Source organism: Gracilinanus agilis, chromosome 3, assembly GCF_016433145.1.
Source record: "Gracilinanus agilis isolate LMUSP501 chromosome 3, AgileGrace, whole genome shotgun sequence".
NCBI lineage: Eukaryota > Metazoa > Chordata > Mammalia > Didelphimorphia > Didelphidae > Gracilinanus > Gracilinanus agilis.
Genome location: NC_058132.1, coordinates 23474844 through 23496056, shown reverse-complemented (window position 1 = coordinate 23496056; position 21213 = coordinate 23474844). Strand labels below are relative to the sequence as shown.

General features: G+C 50.3%; 2 protein-coding genes across 2 annotated transcripts in view; one reads left to right on the top strand and one right to left on the bottom strand.

The window, feature by feature from the left end:
• Positions 1 to 6195: 6195 nt before the first annotated feature.
• On the bottom strand, positions 6196 to 20301 carry MARK4 (microtubule affinity regulating kinase 4). The gene is made up of 11 exons (XM_044668571.1): positions 20143 to 20301; positions 18677 to 18913; positions 18460 to 18579; positions 17930 to 18029; positions 17353 to 17462; positions 16872 to 17031; positions 11722 to 11939; positions 10940 to 11043; positions 10112 to 10384; positions 8513 to 8557; positions 6196 to 7829 (listed from the first exon to the last, which is right to left on the bottom strand). The coding sequence occupies exons 1-11, from the start codon at positions 20299 to 20301 to the stop codon at positions 7493 to 7495; spliced, it is 1863 nt and encodes a 620-aa protein (XP_044524506.1). The 3' UTR covers positions 6196 to 7492.
• NKPD1 (NTPase KAP family P-loop domain containing 1) overlaps positions 20300 to 21213 on the top strand; it is an 11949-nt gene continuing 11035 nt past the window's right edge. Inside the window, exons 1-2 of the mRNA XM_044668570.1 lie at positions 20300 to 20438; positions 21069 to 21164. Of these exons, the coding sequence (XP_044524505.1) occupies positions 20300 to 20438; positions 21069 to 21164 (235 nt within the window). The remainder of the gene's footprint in view (positions 20439 to 21068; positions 21165 to 21213) is intronic.

Sequence of the window (21213 nt, the reverse complement as noted above, 5' to 3'; positions counted from 1 at the left end):
TCTGGGATCGAGCACTGCTGACAGCCCCTAAAGAGGGACCCAACTCTCCGCTCTCATGCACGTCTCTTACAGCTCTGAGGCGGTCCACGAGCCCCTTTCCCGGGGCATCCGCGGCGGCCTCGGCCAGCCCTTTGTCCTCCTCATAATCCTTCCCGCTTGCATCTTTAGCCGAGCGCTTCCCATCCCTTCTGGTCTGAGCTCAGCTCTAAAATATGAGTCCATTGGATCCTGCATAACTTGCCTGAAGGGCGGCTCAGAGCCTGGGAACCTCGTTGTGGCAGACCTAAGAAACGCAGGAATTTGGCACAAAGTAGAGAGGAGGAGGCGGAGTCTAACTGCGGCTCCACCTGCCCGCCTTGGGTTCACCTTCGCTCTTCCCCTTCTGGTGCCATCTCTGGGCCGGCTTTCTTGCACTGTTCCACCAGATGGCGCCATCTTCCAAGAGAGACAACATGGCACAAGGAATTGCGTGTTAAGGCTCGAGTTCAGAAAGTTGTGGAATCGAATCCTGCCTCGGATACAGACTAGCTGTGTGTTCTTGGGCAAGCCACTTAACCTCTATTCGCCTCAGTTTCCTCATCTGTAAATTGGGGAAAATGGCTGCAACTCTCCTGCGGGATTGTTGTGAAGATCAAATGAGATCATATTTGTTCAGCCCTTAGTGTCTGGCACATGGTAGATCACACACAGACACACACTTATTTTTCTTATTTATTTTTTATTTTATATATTATTTTTATTATATATTTCTTATATATAATGTGTACATTATATAAACTATTATATTACAAAATAAACATTATATAATATATAATGTATATACTGTATATTATATGAAATGTTATATTACAAAATTAATATTATACAAAACATATAATATATACAATATTCTAATATATACATATAATATGATATACAATATATTACATAATGTACACAATATAATGTATGAATATATTATATATGCACATATATAATATACACATATACTTATTTCCTTTCTTTCCCTTGTTTGTCCTTCAGGATCCTGGGAAATTCTGCTTCCTTGTCTACAAGAAGAACCTCACACCTGTGATGGAGCACAGAGCTCCTTGCGTTCATCAGTCATTCTCTCTCTTCATTGGATCACATTATTCCTAGTTCCTAGCAAAGCCTTCCTTCCTCTTCGTATCTCTTTCCTTCTTTGTCTCCCTTTTCTAGTTCTCATGCCATCCTTTCACGGAACATCCCATTTCCTCTGATAAAAGGGGGAGTAGAAATGGGTGCCGTCAACCCTTTCATTTTCTCCTCTAGGATGGGATGAAACTGTTCATTGTCCATGCATAGGTGTTGCCTGGTCCTGGAAGAAACCCAAACTCAACACATTGTCTTCAGATCACTGGTAGAAGTGAGATGCACGGCCATTGGTAGTTTTTCTTGGCTAATCCTTGGGGCCAACTCCTATGTCAAACCATTCATTTGGGACAGAACCCTAGTGAGAACCTCTCATCTCATGCCACTTAGCTGAGGATCTCTAGCTCTTTGCCTTTACCTTTTCTGAATGCTAGGCTTGCCGTTTGGGGGGACTCTGTTTTAACAGAGATAGTATCACAAGACAAAAAAAAAAGGCAATCAAGAAATCCTGCTTGAATCCAGCCATTTAGTTTCTTTGAGCTTCAGTTTTCTCCTCTGTAAAATGGGGATAATAATGGCAAACCATGCTCCATTACCCAGATTGTGGTAAGGATCAAAGAATATGTGTAATATGCTTTGCAAAGCATGGAGCTCTACATAAATATTAGCTTTTATTTATGATTAAGATGGATTGTCAACTACTAATACTCATGAGATCTATCCAACTTGTTTCTCCTTGCCACTAGATCACTGGATTTTTTCCCTTTATTTCCTGGTTGGTGGATTTTCTCTCTGAGAATTCCTCCCTTCTTCTACCTTTCACCTCCCCTCCCCTCAGTCTCAGAGTTTCCCAGAGACATCTAGTCTGAGCCATCCCTGAGGACAGCCACCCCCTCTCCATCCATCCTCTTACCCAGCCTCCTCTGGAAGACCTCCAGTGTTGATGGGCCTGCTCACCCCATTTTGGACGGCAAGGGGTGGGGAAGATGAAATCTGCCTCCCTAGATTTCTCCCTCCTCCTCCCCTGACTGCTCCCCATTTTGTTCTCTGGGGCCAAGAAGAACAGGTCTATGCCTGCTTCCCAACAAATCCCGTCAGGGAACATGTGCATTCCCACTGTTCTCCAGTTCTTCCCCTTCTCCTCCTCTTCATCCATCTCTAGAGCCCTCCAGCTTCCTAAAATGCAGTGCCCAGCCCCAGGCCCAATTCACTAGGTGGGAATCTGACTAGGGGGAAGGACCGTGGAATGGACCCCTGAATCTAGAGGGCTAGAAGGCTATTGATACTACTTAAGGTCTCATAAGATTATTGACCGAGAAGTGGGATGGTCTTCGGAGGCTATCTAGTCCAACATTCTTCATTTTACACATGAGGAAACTGAGGCAAACTGAGGTGAAATGACTTGTCCAGGATCGTATAGCTAGACAGCATCTGAGGCTAAATTTGAACTCAGGTCTTCCTGACAGCAAGTTCAGCACTTTATCCGGTGTTGGGTATTCCGTCCAAAGATGTAGATCGGGTCCTGTTTTATACAGTTTCTGTCAGGCTTCCCCCATAAATGTTACTGAAGATCCACTGATCCCACTGGATGCTTTCTGTACCTGCTCTCCAGAGCAGTCCTTGGGCATTTGTCTGACATCCCTTGCTCTCACTATGTGACCGCTCTACCTCCTCTTTCTTTATTTTTACCATTTTGACACAAAACTGATGCAGACTCATCTTCCTGAATTCAAATCTGGCCTTAGACACTTACTAGCCATGTGACCCTGGACAAGTCACTTCACCCTGTTGGCCTCAGTTTCCTCATCTGTCAAACGAACTGGAGAAGGAAATGGCGAACCATCCCAGTATCTTGACCAAGAAAACCCCAAATGGAGTTACTGAGTCAGACACGACTGAAAACGACTCAATAACAACAAGAACCCTTCTGCCCCCCCCCCCCGCCCCGTCCCTCTGTTACCCTCCTGGGTCGCCCATAACTTTGATTCTGCAGCAGCCATTGCCCCATGATTCAAAGCCATATGACATCACTGGAGGCGACAAAGCTGAGTTCTAGTTTGGAGGGGCGGCAGCTTGTTGTCATTGAACATATCCTGCCCAGCTTCTTCCATGACATCCAGCTCTGCTTCCTCTCTTCCTCCGACTCAAGAGGAAGCCAAATTCATCCATTCTTTGCCTGTCCACTGTGGCTGGGCCATATGCATGACCCACTTGGCTAATTCATGGATGGCCTGTGGAGCCCATGTCAGAAGCTGGGCAATATTCTCAATTCTGTTGGGATGGACGCAGCTTATGAGGAGGGACGCTTTCATTTGCTGTCTTTAGATCCTTGGCGCCTAGCACAGCACCCAACACACTGGTATTCAGTCCTTTCAGTCGGTCCAACTCTTCATGACCCCGTGGACCTCTGGCCATGGGCTTTTCTCGGCAAAGATACTGGAGTGGTTTGCCATTTCCTTCTCCAGTGGCAAACCAAGGTTCTGTGACCTGTCCAAGGTCACACAGCTAGGAAGTTTCTGAAGCTGGATTTGAATTCAGGTCTTTCTGACTCCAAGGCCAGCACTTTATCCACCATGTCATCTAGCTGCCTTGACACATAGTAGGTGTTTAACTGGTTTCTTAATTAATTGGCTGCTTTCTCTAGTAATTGTATTCGCCAGCAAAATGTAAGACTCTTGAGGGTAAAGGATCTTCCTTCCTTCCTCTCTTTCTACCTCTTTCTTCCTTTCTCTTTCATTCTTTCCTTCTTTCTTCCTTTTTTTCTTCCTCCCTCCCTCCCTTCCTTCTTTCCTTCCTTTCTTTCTCTCTCTCTCTCTCTCTCTCTCTCTTCTTTCTTTCTCCTTTACATCCTCAGAACTGTGGTATACAATAGGTACATAATTCACTCTTGCTAACTGATTGGTGGATTAATACACCTGCTCTAATAGTTAGGCTTGACCCCTTTTGATCATAGGATCACTTTTAACTTGTGAAGTCATGTTGCAAAAAAAGAAAGTGAAAATAATATGCTTTGGGGGCATCTGTGTGGCTCAGTGGATTGAGAGTCAGGTCCAGAGAGATGGGAAGTCCTAGGTTCAAATCTGGCCTCCAACACTTCTAGCTGTGTGACCCTGGGCAAGTCACTTCACTCCCATTGCCTAGCCCTTACCGCTTTTCTGTCTTGGAACCGACACACAGTATTGATTCCAAGACAGAAGGCAGGGGGTTAAAAAAATACCCAAGTCGGCTCTGATCTGCTTTCAGACTCCAGTTATTTCTCTGGAGGTGGCTAGAATTGTTCCTCCTGGGTCCTCTGAGACTGTCTTGGATGGTTGTGCTGCTGAGAAGAACTTGAGGGAACTGCAGTTGGGAGGAGAACCCTGCCCCAAACCACAGAAACATAAAGGGGCCAGAATTCAAACCCAGATCTTTCCCCTCCAGATCCAGGGCTCGTGTGGGGCTCATTAAAGGTGGGATCCCCAGGGGAGGCTGAGAAATCAAAAGCAGGGTTGGGAAGGACAGTGGCCCACTGAGGACGGACTCAATAGCTACATGGGAGCTCAGTGAGGGAGACGATCATAAATGAAGGTGATGGAAGGTGATAAATGGAGGTGAATTGAAGGACTCAACAAGAAGGAAGTTGGGTACGCTGACTGGGGTTCCTCGAGGGCATGGGGCCTCCAATGGGGAAGTGATGGGATCTCACATAAGACACGCAGCTAAATGAAGGGGGTGAGGTTCTTAGGGTCCTTGAGGAACCAGATGCAAGTCCTGTTCATTATTCCAGCCCTCTTTCAAGAACATGACCAAGCTTGACCCAACAATGAGACCTTCAAAACCTGGCCAGAAGTCAGCCCGCCTCCAGAGATGGAAGGAATCTGCGGGGTTTGGGGGGGAAGTAGTAAAGGGCTACACAGGCTCCAGATGAAAATAGGGTTGATTTGGGGGCTCCAGAGGCTTCATAGGAAACCAGGCATTACCCTCTCTTAGAAAAATCAATGACTTGCAATTACCATTATCCTATATATAGTATTATATAGTCCCCAGCTGTCACACCTGAAGGGGAAGGACCTCAAGAGGCCAGGATCTGCTCCCCTTGTTTAACAGATGGGAAAAATCAAGGCCCGGGGAGTGGTAGAGACTCACCGTAAGTCACACAAGTATGTGGAACGGGAAACTCGAGCCAGAAATGAAAAGGCTGGAGCAGGAAGCCCCTCTCCAGAGCTCCTGCCTAAGACTGCCAGGGAAGGGAAGAAGCCCCCTGGCTCCCAAGGCGGCCCACTCTACTCGGGGACAGACAAGTTGGCTCAGAAGCTTTCCCAGACACACCTGACCTCCTTCCCCCGTGACAGCTGTTTCATGTTCTCAGCTGCCATCTCTCCTCCAGACTAACCTCCAACAGCACAGCTTCCTTTTCCCCCCTCCCAGCTCAGGCATCCTCTGTTCTCAGCAAAAACGAAAGAGATGTGGCAGAAGAGAACTGCTCTGTTAACTCACTGGTTCTGGGGTGGTCCACTAAGACCCTCCAGATCTCACATACACAGACACAGAGTGGTCTAGTCTTGCTGCCCCCACTCTTCTACTTTTTTGCATCCAAGTGTGAAAGACTTGAGCCTTCTGGGGCAGCTGGATAGCTCAGTGGATTGAGAGTCAGGCCTAGAGACGGGAGGTCCTAGGTTCAAATCTGGCCTCAGACACTTCCCAGCTGGGTGACCCTGGGCAAGTCACTTGACCACCCTTACCACTCTTCCACCAAGGAGCCAATACACAGAAGTTAAGGGTTTAAAAATAATTAAAAAAAATAGACTTGAGCCTTCTCCCTCTTCAATTTTGTCACTGCAGAATCTGGCCAAAGTTCTAGTCTGGGTTCTGTTTGCTTTGGGTTTCTCTCCACATCTCACTGGCCTGGATGGTACCACCAGTGTAAGGCTTCACAGGACCCATGCTTGGAGATGACCGATTCCCAGTCTCCTCATTTTACAGATGAGGAAACTGAGGCCCAAGGACCTGTGAGGTGATCTGGCTAAGACCACCAAGCAGTGGTGGAAAAGGTCCTTCCTTCCTCTAGGCCGAGGGGATTGATGTTGGGAAAAAGAGAAGGCCAGGCAGGGGGATCTCCTAATTTTATTGGTAACAGGCGGCAGGGGCCAGGGCTGGGCTGGGGGGACCAGGGGCATAATAACTTAAAAACTGGAGGCAGCTCCCTTGGCGGACAGGGCGAGGAGAGGTTGGGAGGCAGGAGGGAGGACATATTTACAAGGATTTATACAAAGTGCCAGGGGAAAGAGGGCAAGGGAAGGGCTCTGATTGGGGGGGTGGAAGCAGGGGGAGGGAGGACAGAAGAAGAGGAGGGCCCCAGTCCTCCCAGCTCCTCTCCCCCCAAACTTCTCACCCCAGGTAACGGAAGGGGGAGAATTTGAGAACTTCGCCCCATAGAGAGTCCAATCCAAATCAGTTTTGGGCACCTGAGGTGGTTTTAGAAGGAAAGAAAGGGAAAGGAAAACCCTCAGGCTGGGGGGGGGGGGCGTCCGTCCCCTATATCCAAGCTCCTCCTGGAACCCTGTACCTGGCCTTCACGGCCAATTTGCCACCCAGTCCAAAGTTCAGTCTCGTGCGTGATACATCCTCTTGGTGAATCGGGGGGACAGACAGGAGCCCTGTCCCCCCTTTAACCCCCTTTAACCCCTTCCCCACCCCATCCCCCCAGCTTTCCAGCAAAGTCTCTGGCAAGCCATCCTAGAAAGAGTGGGGAATCTAGGTTCTACAAGGTTCCCCCCAGTTGCCTCCCCCCCCCAAAAAACTGGGGCTGGAGCTAGGAGATACCCTGGAGACCAAGCTAGTCTAACTCTCTCCTTTGTCAGATGAGGGAAACCGAGGCCTTGATTACTTGTCCAAGGTCAAGAGAGTGAGAATCAGGAGGGAAAACCTAGGGCTCCTGCCTCCCAGGCCACTGTGCCGGCCAGGTGCCCGACTTACACCAAGGACCTGTCCGGCCGGCCCCCACCTCTTGCTTCCATGCCTCATTCTAGGGCTGAGTGGGGTAGGAGTGGGTCCGGGCTTTGGTGTGGGAGAATGAACAGGGAGGCAGGAAAGCTGGGTTCTAATGCCCCCCAACTATCTGACCTTGTGCAAGTCCCTTCCCCTCCCTGAAACTCAGTTTCCCCCTCTGTAAAACGGGAAAGATTGAACTTGATGGTCTCTAAGGATGATTCCTGCTCTAAAAGACTAGAATAACTATGGTGGCCACCCCCTCCGACATTCCTCCCCCCTCCCCAATCCCAGCATAGTGTCGTCAGTGGAGTGGAAGAAGGACTGGGAGAGCCGAGCTCTTCAGCGGGCACGGGGGCTCCCCTTCCCCCGGCCCCCTCAAAGTCTCTGGCAGAGCAGGGCACGGTCAGTCTCAGAGCTCCAGGTCATTGGAGATGCGGGTGACCAGCGTGCGGAAGGCCAGGGCAGTGCCCGCCACCCGGCGGAAGAGGACGCCCCGGAGGCCTGGCCGGGGCAACTGACACACCTCCACCTCGAAGTGGGACAGGGGCTCGGGCCCGCCGGCCCCACCGTGCAGGCAGGCCAGCAGGAAGGGCTGAGGCTGGCGGCAGCGGCATCGGGCGGCCGCAGTGGCCTGGCGAAGGGCTGCCATCAGGGCCTCCGGTGGGCGGGAGCTTGTCAACTTCACACTCCAGGGGAATCGGAGCAGCCGGGGGGTGGCTTCCTCTTGATCCCAAGGTAGATGGCAACTACGGGGGAGACCAAGCAGACAAGGAGAGAGTGAGGGGAAGATGGGAGAAGTGGGAGGTCATAGGAGGAGAGAGTGAGAGGAAGGTGGGAGAAGTGGGAAGTCATAGGAGGGAAGAGTGAGAGGAAGGTGGGAGAAGTGGGAGGTCACAGGAGGGAAGAGTGAGAGGAAGGTGGGAGAAGTGGGAAGTCATAGGAGGGAAGAGTGAGAGGAAGGTGGGAGAAGTGGGAGGTCATAGAAGGAGAGAATGAGAGGAAGGTGGGAGAAGTGGGAGGTCATAGAAGGAGAGAATGAGAGGAAGGTGGGAGAAGTGGGAGGTCATAAGAGGAGAGAGTGAGAGGAAGGTGGGAGAAGTGGGAGGTCATAGGAGGAGTGAGAGGAAGGTGGGAGAAGTGGAAGGTCATAGGAGGAGAGAGTGAGAGGAAGGTGGGAGAAGTGGGAGGTCATAGGGAGGGAGAAATGAACGGGCAGAGAAGAAAGTGAAGTGATGGAAAAAGGCAAGATGGTAAAGGAAGAACAGTCCCAAGGTGGGATGGAGAAGGACAGAGGCACTTTGGGAGCTCTGTATGCTGATTCTAGGACCTGGGTGGGAGCCCAGCCTGGGGCCACCACAGGAAGAGGCAGGGAAGGAGGAAGATGGGAAGTGAGCAGGTTTCTAAGGGGGAATAGAGGAGAGACACTTACCCTGTGACCTCAGGTCCCCCGATTCTCTCAGGTTGGTCTGCGACCCTGATGGAGGGAAGGGAGCCCAGTGTCACCTCCACAATCTCCAACTAGGTTCAGACTTCTGCCCCCGCCTCTAGACTCTCCCTCCCCAGAGGATCTGGGTGCCCACAGCCTCTTTCTGGACAGGGGACCCTGGATCCTGGCCCCCCTGCCCCCAGTTTCCTGGCCTGCTTAGCACCCAGGGTCAAGAGAGCTGGGTCCAGCCTCCCCTCCCTCGCCACCCTGGTCAGCTGGGTTAGATCCCTTTCTAGGAGAGCAGAGACCAAGAACTGAGAGGGAGAGCTGAGGGAAGTGGGGTGAGGAGGAGAGACGGGGGCAGGGGGAGAAGGGAGCCACGTGGGATTGGGCAGACAACAGGAAATCAAGTGTTTGTGGAATTCTGAGACAACCAAGATACAGTGAAGCCCAGGAGAGGAGGGCCCTGACAGAGATGGGGACGAGTGAGAGACAGCCAGAGATAGCGAGCGACAGAGCAAGGAGAGAGAAGAGGGAGCAGAAGGAAGCGGCCACAGAGGCCACTTGGGGCACCTGTATGACTTCTCTGACAAATGTCCTTCGAGCTCCTGCCTGGAGCCCTCGGGTCGGTCGGGGAGCCCATTCCATTCTGGGAGAGCCCTAAGGATGCCCCTGGGCCTCTGCTCTGTGGTTCTGTGCTCTCTGGCAAATGGCAGCCCTTCCAATGCCCGAAGCCAGTGACCCTGGTCCATCCCCACCCAGGCTTCTCTCCACCCTTAACATGCTCAGTTCTCTTCATGGGTCCTTGTGTCACAGAACAGCTACATGGGACAGTGGAGAAGCCACTAAGCCCAAGTTCAAATCTGACCTCAGATGCTAGCTGTGTGACCCTGGGCAAGTCACTGAACCTCTGCTTCAGTTTCCTCAACTGTAAAATGGGGACAATAGTATAGAATCGATCTCCCAGGGCCGTAGGGAGGCCAAAGCTCTCTGCAGACCTTAAAGGAGCTCAGTGCCAGCTACTCTTAGTCCCTGTTAAGGAGCCTCCCTGTCGTGGCCGCCCTCTTTTTGAGTGTGGGGGAGAGGAGTGAGGGAAGATGGGAGAGACAGACACAGAGAGAGACAGGCGGGAGGGGGGAGCACTGAAAGGGACGAGAAACCCCCCTCCCCACCCAGAGATGCAGACACTGAGGCAGGCAGCAGATAACGCGGCGGAGGGAAAAAAAGCCGGCCAGAGAGGGTGAGGCAGCCGGGTTAGAGGAAGGCGGAGTGAGCCAGGCCTGGGCCAGGCGGGTGGCAGAGACAGTGAGGGAGAACGGAGCGGGCCGGACTTACTGATCTTGGATCCCTGGGGCAGAGAGGCCCCAGACACACAGCGGTTAGAGTTCTGCCGTTTAGAGGGGTCGAGGGTGACCCTGCAGCAGGACGGAGCGAGGAGCAGACGGAGAGAGGAAGAAGAAGAGGAGGGAGAAGTAGTTGTTTTGGTCGGAGGCAGAGGAGAGACAGACAAGCGGAGGTTAGCAGCCCAGGCCCAGGGACGGTCTGCCCCTCCCCCCTCCTCCTCGCCCCCCGCGCCCCTCCCCCAGGCCCCAGGGGGCGCACCTGCGGGTCAGTTTGGAGGTGAGTTTGCTGAAGAGGTTGGCTGTGGGTCGAGGTCGCCCGGTGGGCAGAGGTGTGGCCTCGTGGGCCAGGGTTGGGGAGGCGGGAGGCCCATTCTGGACTCCGCTCCCACCCCCTGCCCGCCGGTCCCGCACCTGCCCGCCGTGGAAGGTACTGCGGATGGTGGAGCCCCGAGCCAGACGGCTCCGCTCACCCCCTGGGGGTGCCAGGCTGTGGCTCGAGGGCGAGGCTGGAGGAACCCGAGGAGTGCCGGAGCTGGAGGAAAGAGGAGGCCATCAGGGCCCTGCCCCGTCCTAGGCAAGTCACTGCTCCCCTGAAGGGCTGGACCCGACTGGGGCTGAAAGCTACAGGCCCTGCGGCCTCTGTGAGGCAAGGCCCGGGCCCCCAGGACCTCATATTCTCCATCTGAAAAAGGGGTGTGGGGGGAGGTACTGGACCTAATGGTCAAGGTCTCTGCTGGTCCCGACACACCCTGTCCTTAGGCCCCTCCCCTTCCGACACTGCCAGCGCCAAGGCCCCGCCCCCTCGGACATTCTCTGTTCTGAGGCCCCGCCCCTCAGACACTCCCTGTCCTTAGGCCCCACCCCCTCCATTCCTAGGTCTCCGGATCTCTCCAGGCCCCGCCATTCCCGGTCTAAGATTCTTTCATCTCCCCCAGCTCTGCTCCCTCCGGGCTAAGCCTCATTGGCTGCACACGGAGCAGGGCACAGATGGCCCCTAGCAGAAGCTCCTGGTGGCAGAGGATGATCAGAAAGGCTAAAGGATTTCCCCTGGAAAGAGTCCCAGGCACCAGGCCGCCCCATCTCCTACCTGTTCTCCTTCCCATTGGGCAGCAGGGAGGGGCGCTCAGCCCCAGGACGCTCTGTACACACATACGTGTTCCGACGCGTCATCACACTGGGGGGGAGGTTATTCTGGAGAAGAAATGGGGGAGGGGAACAAGGAGTGAGATGGGAGGGCCACCAGGTCCTCCTTCCACCCTAGCACCCTCCAAGCGAAGGAGCCTGGAGAGAGCATGGTCAGCTCTGAATTCTGACTCTGCTACAATTGCTGGGTGACTCTGGGCAAGTCCCTTCCTCTCTGAGCCCAAGATTCATCCTCAGCAAAGGAAAGTACTGGACATCCCTATTTAACAAAGGAGGAGACAGGTTTGAAGAGAGAAAGTCACACAGCTAGGAAGCCACTTAAAAAGTGGTTTATCTGGGTGGATAGAGAGCCAGACCTAGAGAGGGGAGGTCCTGGGTTCAAATATGAGCTCAGACACTTCCTACCTCTGTGACCCTGGGCAAGTCACTTAACCCCTGTTGCCTAGCCTTTACTGTTCTTGTGCCTTGAAACCAAGGTAAGGGTTGGAAAAAAGTGGTTTACTGTCATGGTTCATTTGATCCTCGGGGTTAGGCTGTGAGATATGTCCTTTGAGTTCCTATCGGGGAAACTGAGGCTTAGACAGGCAAAGAAATCTGTTGCTCAAGGTTAAGTGGCAAAGCCAAAGCTCCAACCCAAGTCTGGTGCTCAGGGGACAAAAAACAGAGACAAATGGGGAAAGACTGTCCTTGCCCCTTGCTCTGAGCCTCCCCCTGGCCTCCACTCACAGGTGTGCCTGAACCGTCTTTGCGTCTCTCGGGGATCTCGGCTTTGTTGGGATTGTGGGCACTGCTGACCATGGGGCTAGCTGGGGGCAGGCCTCGGCTCCCACCCCCAGCTGTGCTACAGCTGGTCTTGCGGCCCGGTAGCCGCTCTTCCTTCAGCTCAGTCTCTCCGGTACTCGTGGGGCTACGTTTGGGGTGCAGGGGTGCTGGGGATGGACCACCTGGGGAAGAAGGAGAGAAATAATGAGTCTCCAACCTAAGGTTCTTCAGAAGGTTACCCTCAAAAAACATGAGATGTGAGGAGACCTTTCACTAGGGCCAGGGGGAGAATTCTTGTCCCCCCCATAATTCAGATTTTATTTTCTTTCCAGATCCTCATTCTCTCCCTCCCTTCCCAGCTGAGAAAGGGAGAAAAACAAACCCCAGTTACAAACATGTAGAGTCAAGCAAACAAATTCCCACATTGGCCATTTCCCAAAAAACATGTCTCAATCTGTACGAGGCATCCGCCACCTCTCTGTCTGGAGGAGGGGAGCACAGTTCATCTTTAGTCCTCTAGAATCGTGGGCCATTGTGGTGATCAGGTCTTTCCAAGTCGTTTATCTTCATAATATTGCTATTACTGTCCTCCTGGTTCTGCTCACATCATTTTGCATCCGTTCATATAAGTTTTCCCAAGTTTTTCTGAAACCATCCCCTTCATCATTTCTCACAACATAATACAATCCTTTTACATACAGAACTGTAACTTGTTCAGCCATTCCCTGACATATGGGCAGCCCCTCGGTTTCCAATTCTTTGCCACCGCATAAAGAGCTGTTATAAATCTTTTTGTCCCTGTGGATTCTTTCCCTCTTTCTTTGATCACTTCACGTTGCCAAAATGACATCACTGTTTTTGGGTTAAGTGTGTCCAACTGTGGCTGACCAGACTCAGAGGGTCCTACCACAGGTCGGCACAAGTAGCCTGTAGGAACATTTGGAATGGAGATAGCTCTAACTTTGCTGGTCTCCCATTTCTTTTAAGCTACTGCTATTCAGCTTTGTTAATAGAACAGAACTTTCTTTTCCTGGGCCAGTGCCCACCATGTCTCACAACTCATACCGAAGTTTCCCTTTAGGGGACAGGCCTAGTAGTGATATCACCAGGGCAAAGGGGATGTAGTTTGGGCTGGTTGCCTTCACCTTGGTAGCATCTTCCAAATATGCTCCCTTCTCTCCTCTGTGACACTACCACCCACTTGGTGCAGATCTTCATCGCCTCCTGCCTAGGCTGCTAGGATTGCTACTGCCTGCCTCAAGTCTCTCCTTGCTCCAATTCATTCTCCACTCAGCTACTAAAGTGATTTTCCTAAAGCACAGTCTGATTATGTTACCTACCCCCTTCAATAAAATCCAGTGGCTCCTGATTGCTTTCAGGATCAAATATAAAACACTTTGGCATTCAAAGCCCTTCCTAAGCTAGTCTGCCCACCTTTCTAGTCTTCTTTTGTCTTACTCCCTGCCACACACTTCGGCGCAGTGACACTGGCCTCCTTGTTGTTCCTCTAACGAGACACTCCATCTCTCAACTCTGGTTATTTTCACTGGCTATATCCCATGTCTAGAATGCTCTCCCTCCTCATCTTCACCTCGTGACTTCCTTCAAGTTCCAGCTAAAATTGCATCTTCTGGGGCAGCTAGGTGGCTGAGAGCCAGACCTGGAGATGGGAGGATCTGGGTTCATATCTGGCCTCAGACACTTCCTAGCTGTGTGGCCTTGGGCAAGTCACTTAACCCGATTACTCAGCCTTTACTGCATTTCTCTCTTGGAACCAGTAAGTGGTATTGATTCTAAGATGAAAGGTAAGAGCCTTTTTTTTTAATCCCATCTCCCACAGGAAGCCTTTCCCAACCCTTCTTAATTCTATAGCCTCTCCTCTATTGATTATTTCCTATTCATCCTGTATATAACTTGTTTATATATAATTGTTTACATTGTTGTCTTCCTCATTAAATTGGAAGCCCCTTGAGGGTTAGGCACTATCTTTTGCCTCTATATCCATAGCTCTTAGCACAGTAGTCTGGTAATACCACAGTAGGTATCAATAAATGCCTGTAGACTGACTCAGCCTAGTCCCATTCTGGCTTTCTAGAATATCTGGACCAGTTCACAACCCCATCAATAATGTATAAACAAAGGGAGGGAAAGAACATAAATCATGTAACCATGGAAAAATATTCTAAATGAATACATAAATTTAAAAAATAAAAATAAAAAAATAAAAGTATTGGTTTTCCACCAGCCCCGTCAGCATTTGTCTTTTTTCCTTTTTGTCAGCTTTGCCCAATTTAATGGGTATGGATGGGGTAGAAGCTCGGGTATTTCATTTGCATTTCCCTAATTATTAGAGATCCAGAGCATTTTTTTTTTCATATGGTCACTGATATCTTGGACCTTTTCCTCAGAAAACTTCCTATACATACTGTTTGACCATTTATCAGTTAGGGAACGGATCTTATTCTTATAAATCTGAACCAGTTCTCTAAATATCTTAGAAATGGAACCTTTATCAGAGAAACCTACTATAAAGATATTCCCTTTCCCTCTCATTTGCTGCTGCCTTTTCTAATTTTATTTTCATTGGTTTTATATGTGCAAAACCTTTTTTTAAAAATTTTTTAAACTCTAATATCTTTTATATATATCCTTCTATATTAATTTTATTTCTTACAGGGCTAGGCAATGGGGGTCAAGTGACTTGCCCAGGGTCACACAGCTAGGAAGTGTCTGAGGTCAAATTCAAAAACCTCCCGTCTCTAGGCCTGGCTCTCAATCCACTGAGCCATCTAGCTGCCCCCTAAACCTTTTTTTTAATTGAAATTTTTCATTTATTTAATTAATTTAGGCTATTTTTCCATGGTTACATGATTCATGTTCTTTCCCTCCCCTTCACACCCCTCCCCGTAGTCAGCACACAATTCCACTGGGTTTTACATGTATCAATAATCAAGACCTATTTCCATATTATTGATAATTGTACAAAACCTTTTAAAGCAAATAATGATTTAATTCATTTTAATTCAATGATTTAATTAAAAATAATTTAATCACAATTGTCTTTTTGACATTTTTTGGATTTCTCCATCTCTTGTCTATTCATGAACTCTTTCCCTTTCCATAGATTTGATGGGTAATGCTCCATGCTCCACTAATTCACATATTATATCACTATGTGTAAATCAAGTACTCATCTATAGATCTCAGTATGTGGTGTGAGATGCTGGCCTATACCCACTTGCTGCCGGGCCACTTTCCAGTTTTTGTCAAATAGCGAGTTCTTGCTCCAATAGCTATGATCTTGGTATATCACAAAGTTACTATGTTCATTTGCTTCTAAACATTGTATATCTAATCTGTTCCCCTGATCAACCTCTCTTTTTATTACCTATGACCAACTTAAAAAAAAAAAAAAAACCCTTACCAATACTATGGTTCCAAGGCAAAAGAGCTAGGCAACGGGGATTAAATGACTTGCCCAGGGTCACACAGCTAGGAAGTGTCTGAGGCCAAATTTGAACCCAGGACCTGCTGTCTCTGAGCCTGGTTCTTATTATATCCACCGAGCCACCTAACTGTACCCCAAGTTGTTTTTTATAATTATGGCTTTATATTATAGTTTGAGATCTGGTACTAGTAGGCCCAAGGGGAGAATTCTTAGCCGAGATCATTTTGATTATATATTAAAAAGATTTTGTAAGAAAAATCAATGAATATGAAGAATATGAAGAAAAGCCTCTGCATCAAACATCTCTGCTTAGGGCCAGATATCTGATATCTAATGTAATTAAAACAAATATAAATGGCCAAAACTATTCCCCATTGATAGTGATCAAATAATATAAAGGGATTCCAAAATAATAATGATAATAGCTAATATTTACATAGCACTTACTACATTTTGGGTGGCGTGCCAAGTTCTTTGCAGTTATTATCTCAAAAGAAACAATCTATCCACTACCATATGAAAGAATGTGCCAGATCACCAGCAACACGAGAACTGAATATCAGAACAACTTTGAGGTTGCACACCCAACAAATTGGCAAAAATGACAAATGATGGGAAAAGGCCATTGTTGAAACAGTTGTGGAAAGCCAGGCACATCAATGCCATGTAGGCCAAACTGCAAATTAGTCCAATCACCGTGGTAAGCAAACTGAAATTATACTAAAAAAGTGGCTAAAACGTCCATACCTTCCGACCTAGAGAACCCCTTGCTAGGCACATCCTCCAAGGGAGGTCAATGATCAAAAAGAAAAGACCCCCTGTATACACCAAAAATCGATAGCAGCACTTTTTGTGGCAGCAAAGAAAGGCAAACAAAGTAGATGCCCATCCATTGTGGGGTGGCTAAAGAAACTGTTGTACATGAATGTCATGGAATAGCACCAGTACCAGTGTGATGAATACAGAGAATCCTGGAAAGATTTAAATGAACTGATGCAGAGTGAGGAGAGCCAGGAAAACAACATACAGTAATATTGCAATAATATGAATGGAAAGGACAGTGAAAAAAACAATCCCCCAAGCTCTGAAACTGAATGCTATATAATTATGAATATAATGATTGGTCTTAGTCTCAGAGAAGGAAGAAACTACACCTTCTTTACAGAGGTGGAGGCAATGAGTGCAACACATTGTATATAAAGCATTTGGCATGGTTGGTCGGCTGTTTAGTTTTGCTTTGGTGTCTTTTTTTCCCCTCTTGCCTTTTTATGTTGTTACTAGGGATGGCTCTCTAGGTGGCGATGTAAATGGAAATGAGAGTGACTTAAAAATGAAAGACATCAATACTTTAAAAAATTTTTTTTTTTAAAAAAGAAGAATCCTAGGCTGGAAGGTACTTTAGGAGTTATTTGATTCTCTTTATAAAGGGGGAAAGTGAGGCCTGAAATGAAGAAGGGCCTTCCCCAAGGTCATTCAGTTAGCTGTGGGCAGAACCAGGAAGAGAACTTAGGGCTTGGTGATGCTGGAACCTGGGCTCCTGACACAATGGGGCCATTCCTGCCTGTGAGTATAAGAGAGGCTGCCTCATGGCCCAAGATGGGAGGGATTAGGGCAGGGGTGACCCCAGGAGAGGTTTCAGGGGTGTGGCAGGGGGAAGGTCACTCACAGAAGTCGCTGTGCCGGCGCTGCCGGTGATAGGTAGATGAAGAACTCCTCTGACTTTTGTTCTGGCTGGAGCTGGAGCTTTTGCTGGGGCCATTGGCTGCCTCACTAGGTGCTCGAACTCGAGCCAGGGCCAGCCCAGGGGCGCCCCTATCCCCACCCTCCTGAGGGGGGAAGGGAGAAGAGTCTCAGTCAAATTCTGCCTCCCCACTTTCCTTGTGAACCTCAATCTAGTGCCTACCAGACCCAATAGACTGTAATCTCCTCAGGGGCAGGACCTCCTTTATTTGGGTCTTTGTATCCCCAGCATTTAATAGTGCCTGGTGCACAGTAGGTATTTTAATAAATGCTGGTAAATCAAAAAGGAACTGACCTTAAGTCTCCCTCCCGGGAGAATCCCTTCCCCCTGTATAATCAGCTCCCCAGCCTTTGGCATTCCCATCTCCGGGCTATCAGCTGCTGGAGCCCCTGGGATCCCCACAGACCTCATTCTTCCTGCCCAGCAGGAGGTAGGTGGCTGTGACCTCATTGTATTTCTGGCTCGTCAAGGCCTCTTTGATCTCTTCCCGAGTATAGCCCATGCTCACCATCACCTCTGGAGAAAGAGGGAGAAGGAGTCGGCTTGGGTTTCCAATGTCTCCTCCCAGCTGCAAACCTCTCCTCCCCCCAGAGTGGGTTGGAAAGAACCTGAGATGGCCGGCAAGAGGGCCCGGGTTCTAGTCTGAGGTCTAGCCCCAAGCTGCTGTGAGACCTCTAACCCATGTTTTTCTCCCCTTCTGACATTCCCTGTTCTAAGAACCCTCCTAGGCCTGACATTCTCCCTTCTAAAGACCCTCCTACGTCTCATACTCTCTGTTCTAAGGTTTTTTCCCAGCTCTGACGTTCCCTGTTCTAAGGACTCTTCCAGCTCTGACATTCCCAATCCTAAGGCCCTCGAGGCTCTGATAGTTTCAGTTCTAATGCATTCCCGGTTCTAGGGCCCCCTCGCAGCTCTGACAGTGAACAATCCTAAGAGCCAGGAGTCTTAAGGTTCTCTGCCCAAGACTCTGGCCTTCTCCTCACCAATGCGTTTGGGGTCTCCAAAGTCCTCCTCAGGCTCGGTGTAGGGCTTTAGCTCTTCTCCCTCATAGCCGATGTTGATCCATTTGTCCTTCATGATTTGCTATGGGAGCAAGGAAATGGACAAGAGGGAAGGGATTGCTGGGCGAGTTGGGAGAGGGACTGGGAAAGCCAAGTCCTGTCTCCCCTCTTCCCCTGCCACAGATGGGCACCTTCCTCCATTCAGATGTTCCCTGCCTGCCTCAGGGCTCCCGGTCTGTCTCTCCCTCCTCCCTCCTCCGCACTGTCTGGGTCCCCCAGCACCCTGTAATCATCCCCACAGCTCGTTAGCTAATTATTGTCATCCCGAGGAAGCTGCCAATCGGGGGGGGAGGCGGGAAGTTCTGGGGTTCACCCCCACCCTACTAACAGAGGCAGGATTTGGAGAGGGAAATGGGGAATTGGGGTGCCCAAGGTGGGAGGGGGTAGAAGAAGGAGGGAGTGAGGGACACAGGCCAATGTGGGGAACTAGAGGGTGGACCCCAAGCCCTCACCTCAAGGGTGCACCGCTTGGCTGGGTTCAGTACCAGGAACCTGCGAAGGATACTTTCACAGTCTGTGGACATATAGAAGGGGACCCGGTACTTGCCCCTCAAGACCCGCTCCCGGAGCTCCTGCGAAAGACAGAGGCAGGGAGGTTTAGACGCTCCGCAAGGGGAGGGGCACCCCCTTTTCGTCCCCGCCGTCCCCAGGGTCTAGCCCAGCACCTGCCTTAAGGTTATGGCCATCGAAGGGCAGGGAGCCGCTGACCAGTGTGTAGAGAATGACCCCCAGGCTCCAGATGTCCACCTCGGGGCCATCGTACTTCTTGCCCTGGAAGAGCTCCGGGGCTGCGTACGGGGGGCTTCCGCAGAAAGTGTCCAACTTGGAGCCCAGCGTAAACTCGTTACTGAAGCCGAAGTCGGCGATTTTGATGTTGGCCTCTGCGTCCAGGAGCAGGTTCTCTGCCTGCGGGAAGGGGGAGGCCAGGGGGCCGGGTCAGTCCTACAGGTCGGTCATCAGAGAAGGTCAGAGCTGGGAGGGGCCTTAGAACAGGGAATGTTAGAGCTGAGAAGAATCCTTAGAACAGGGAATGTCAGAGCTGGGAGGAAACTTAGAACAGAGAATTGGGAATATTAGAACATTAGAACAGGGAATGGGGAATGTTAGAGGAAGGAGGGCCCTTAGAACAGGGAATGTCAGGGCAGCTGGGTAGCTCGGTGGATGAGAGCCAGGCCTAGAGACGGGAGGTCCCGGGTTCAAATCTGGCCTCAGACACTTCCCAGCTGTGTGACCCTGGGCAAGTCACTTGACCCCCATTGCCCACCCTTACCACTCTTCCACTTAAGAGCCAATACACGGTTTAAAAAAATAAAAATTAAAAAAAAAAAAAACAGGGAATGTCAGAGCTGGAAGGGTCTCTGGTGAGCACCTGCTCTAAACCTTCATTGAAACAAGGATTTATCCAAGATCATTCAGTCATTTTTAAAATTCACTTTCAGAGCTAGATACTCAGCTCCACCCTAGACCCTAGCCAGGACCTCAGGCTTCTAAGCCTGGCTCCATCTCTGGCTCGGTGTGACCTTGGACCAGTCCCTTCCCTTCTCTCTCAGTGCCTCAGTGTGCCACCCCTGTCAAGCAGAAGTGGAAGAAACAGTCTCTGCCGCCCCTTTCAACTCTCTGGGATCGTTCGGGATCCTCCACCAGGGGGCGCTCTCTCCTCTCGGCAGAAGAAGAAACCAGAGAGAAGGGACTGGTCCAAGGACACAAAGTTGATAAATGTTGCTAAGAGGCCAGCAAGAGGGAGTGGGTGGGGAATGGAGGCTCCAGGGAACACATTAACTGTATCTCCGATTTGGGGCAACTTTGTAGCCTTCACTTGGGTTCATCTGAATCCCCAGGAACAGACTGTAACTCCCCAGGGCGGTGTGTGTGCCCAGAGGCTGCTCTGTTCCCGGGGAGCCTTTTCTCCCACCTCTGACGTCCCTGCAGCCTTGGGCCCCGGAGCCCGCACCTCCTCCTCTCCCTGCTCTACGGCCAGGGCCTGGGCACCCTTCTTGCCCTCTCTCTCCTCCGCCCCAGCCCCTAAGCTGCGGTCCACAGCGCCCGAATCCTCCTTTGCCTCCTCTCACCACACCTCTTCTCTGCCCCAAAGTCTGCCCTTGCCCTCTTGGGTTCGACAATTATTAAACACCTACTGCATACCAGGCACTCATGAAAACCCCAAATACTACTGAGGAATTGGACCGCGTTTGCAAGTTAGCCATTAGCTCCCCGGAGTCCCCAGGGCCCTTGGAGATGAGTATTATTATCCCCACTTTACGGATGAAAACACCGGTTCTACCGTGCTCCAACATGCTGAAAAGGGCTACAGGCGGTGGCTTTGCACGACTCCTTCCAGGAAACTCAGACCTCCAGACCTCCGTTTCCAGCTGCCTCCCGTATGACCCGCTAGTGGCCCAGACTCACCGCCTTCCTCCATCTCAATCTGCCCGTCTCCTCCCAGCCTTCCTCCGAAGCCCCTGGCCTCAGTCGGCACCTTCTGACTTCTTTCATCTCTTTCCCTTCCCCAGTCACAGTGGCCAAGCCCAGTGGAGCCTTCTTCCACTGAGGGGAGGATCCCTGGGGTCTCCCTTCCCCAATCCCAAGACCAGGCTGGGGGTGGAATCCCGCCTGACACTTAGTTCCTTCACCTCCTGGGGCCCCAGTGTGTGTGTGTGTGGGGGGGGGGTTAGACTAGATGTCCTCCGATGTCTGCTCCAGCTCAAGATTACCGTCTTCTTGGAACGACTACACTATCAATTATATATATAAAACATGTAATATTCCATAAATAATATCAAACGTATAATAATACCATAATAGATATGGGTATGATATATACTTCCTAACTGGGCTCCTTGCCTCCAGTTCCTCCTTTCTCCAATCTAGTGCTGACATACAAGCATCTCAAATAAGATCTCCCTAAGGGCCGGATCACTTCATGTTATGCTCCTGCTCAAGAATCTTGAGAGGCTCCCTATTGTCTCCTGGATGAACAAGAAACTCCTTTGCCTGCCATTCAGAAAGCCTTCCACACACCGATGCCCTCTCCTCTTCACCTTTCTGGCCTTACTTCCCACAGACTCCTCCACAGGCACCCCCGTGTGTCCCCAGAATGCTGCAGCCCCACTTTCCACATCTTGGCTCACAGAATTCCCCTCCTGTCTTCTGCTTCGAGGTCCCAAACAGAGAGCATCTCTGTGCCATTTGGCGAAAGGATCTGTTTG

Excerpts from the sequence above, each read along its gene's own strand:
- MARK4 (XM_044668571.1), bottom strand. The coding sequence starts at position 20,301 with ATGTTGGAGCACGGTAGAACCGGTGTTTTCATCCGTAAAGTGGGGATA. Across the intron at positions 18,914-20,142 it reads TCATGAGTGCCTGGTATGCA|GCAGAGAACCTGCTCCTGGA; the intron begins GTAGGTGTTTAA and ends CCCTTCCCGCAG. Across the intron at positions 11,940-16,871 it reads GCGCCGGCACAGCGACTTCT|GTGGTCCATCCCCAGCACCC; the intron begins GTGAGTGACCTT and ends CTTCTTCCCCAG.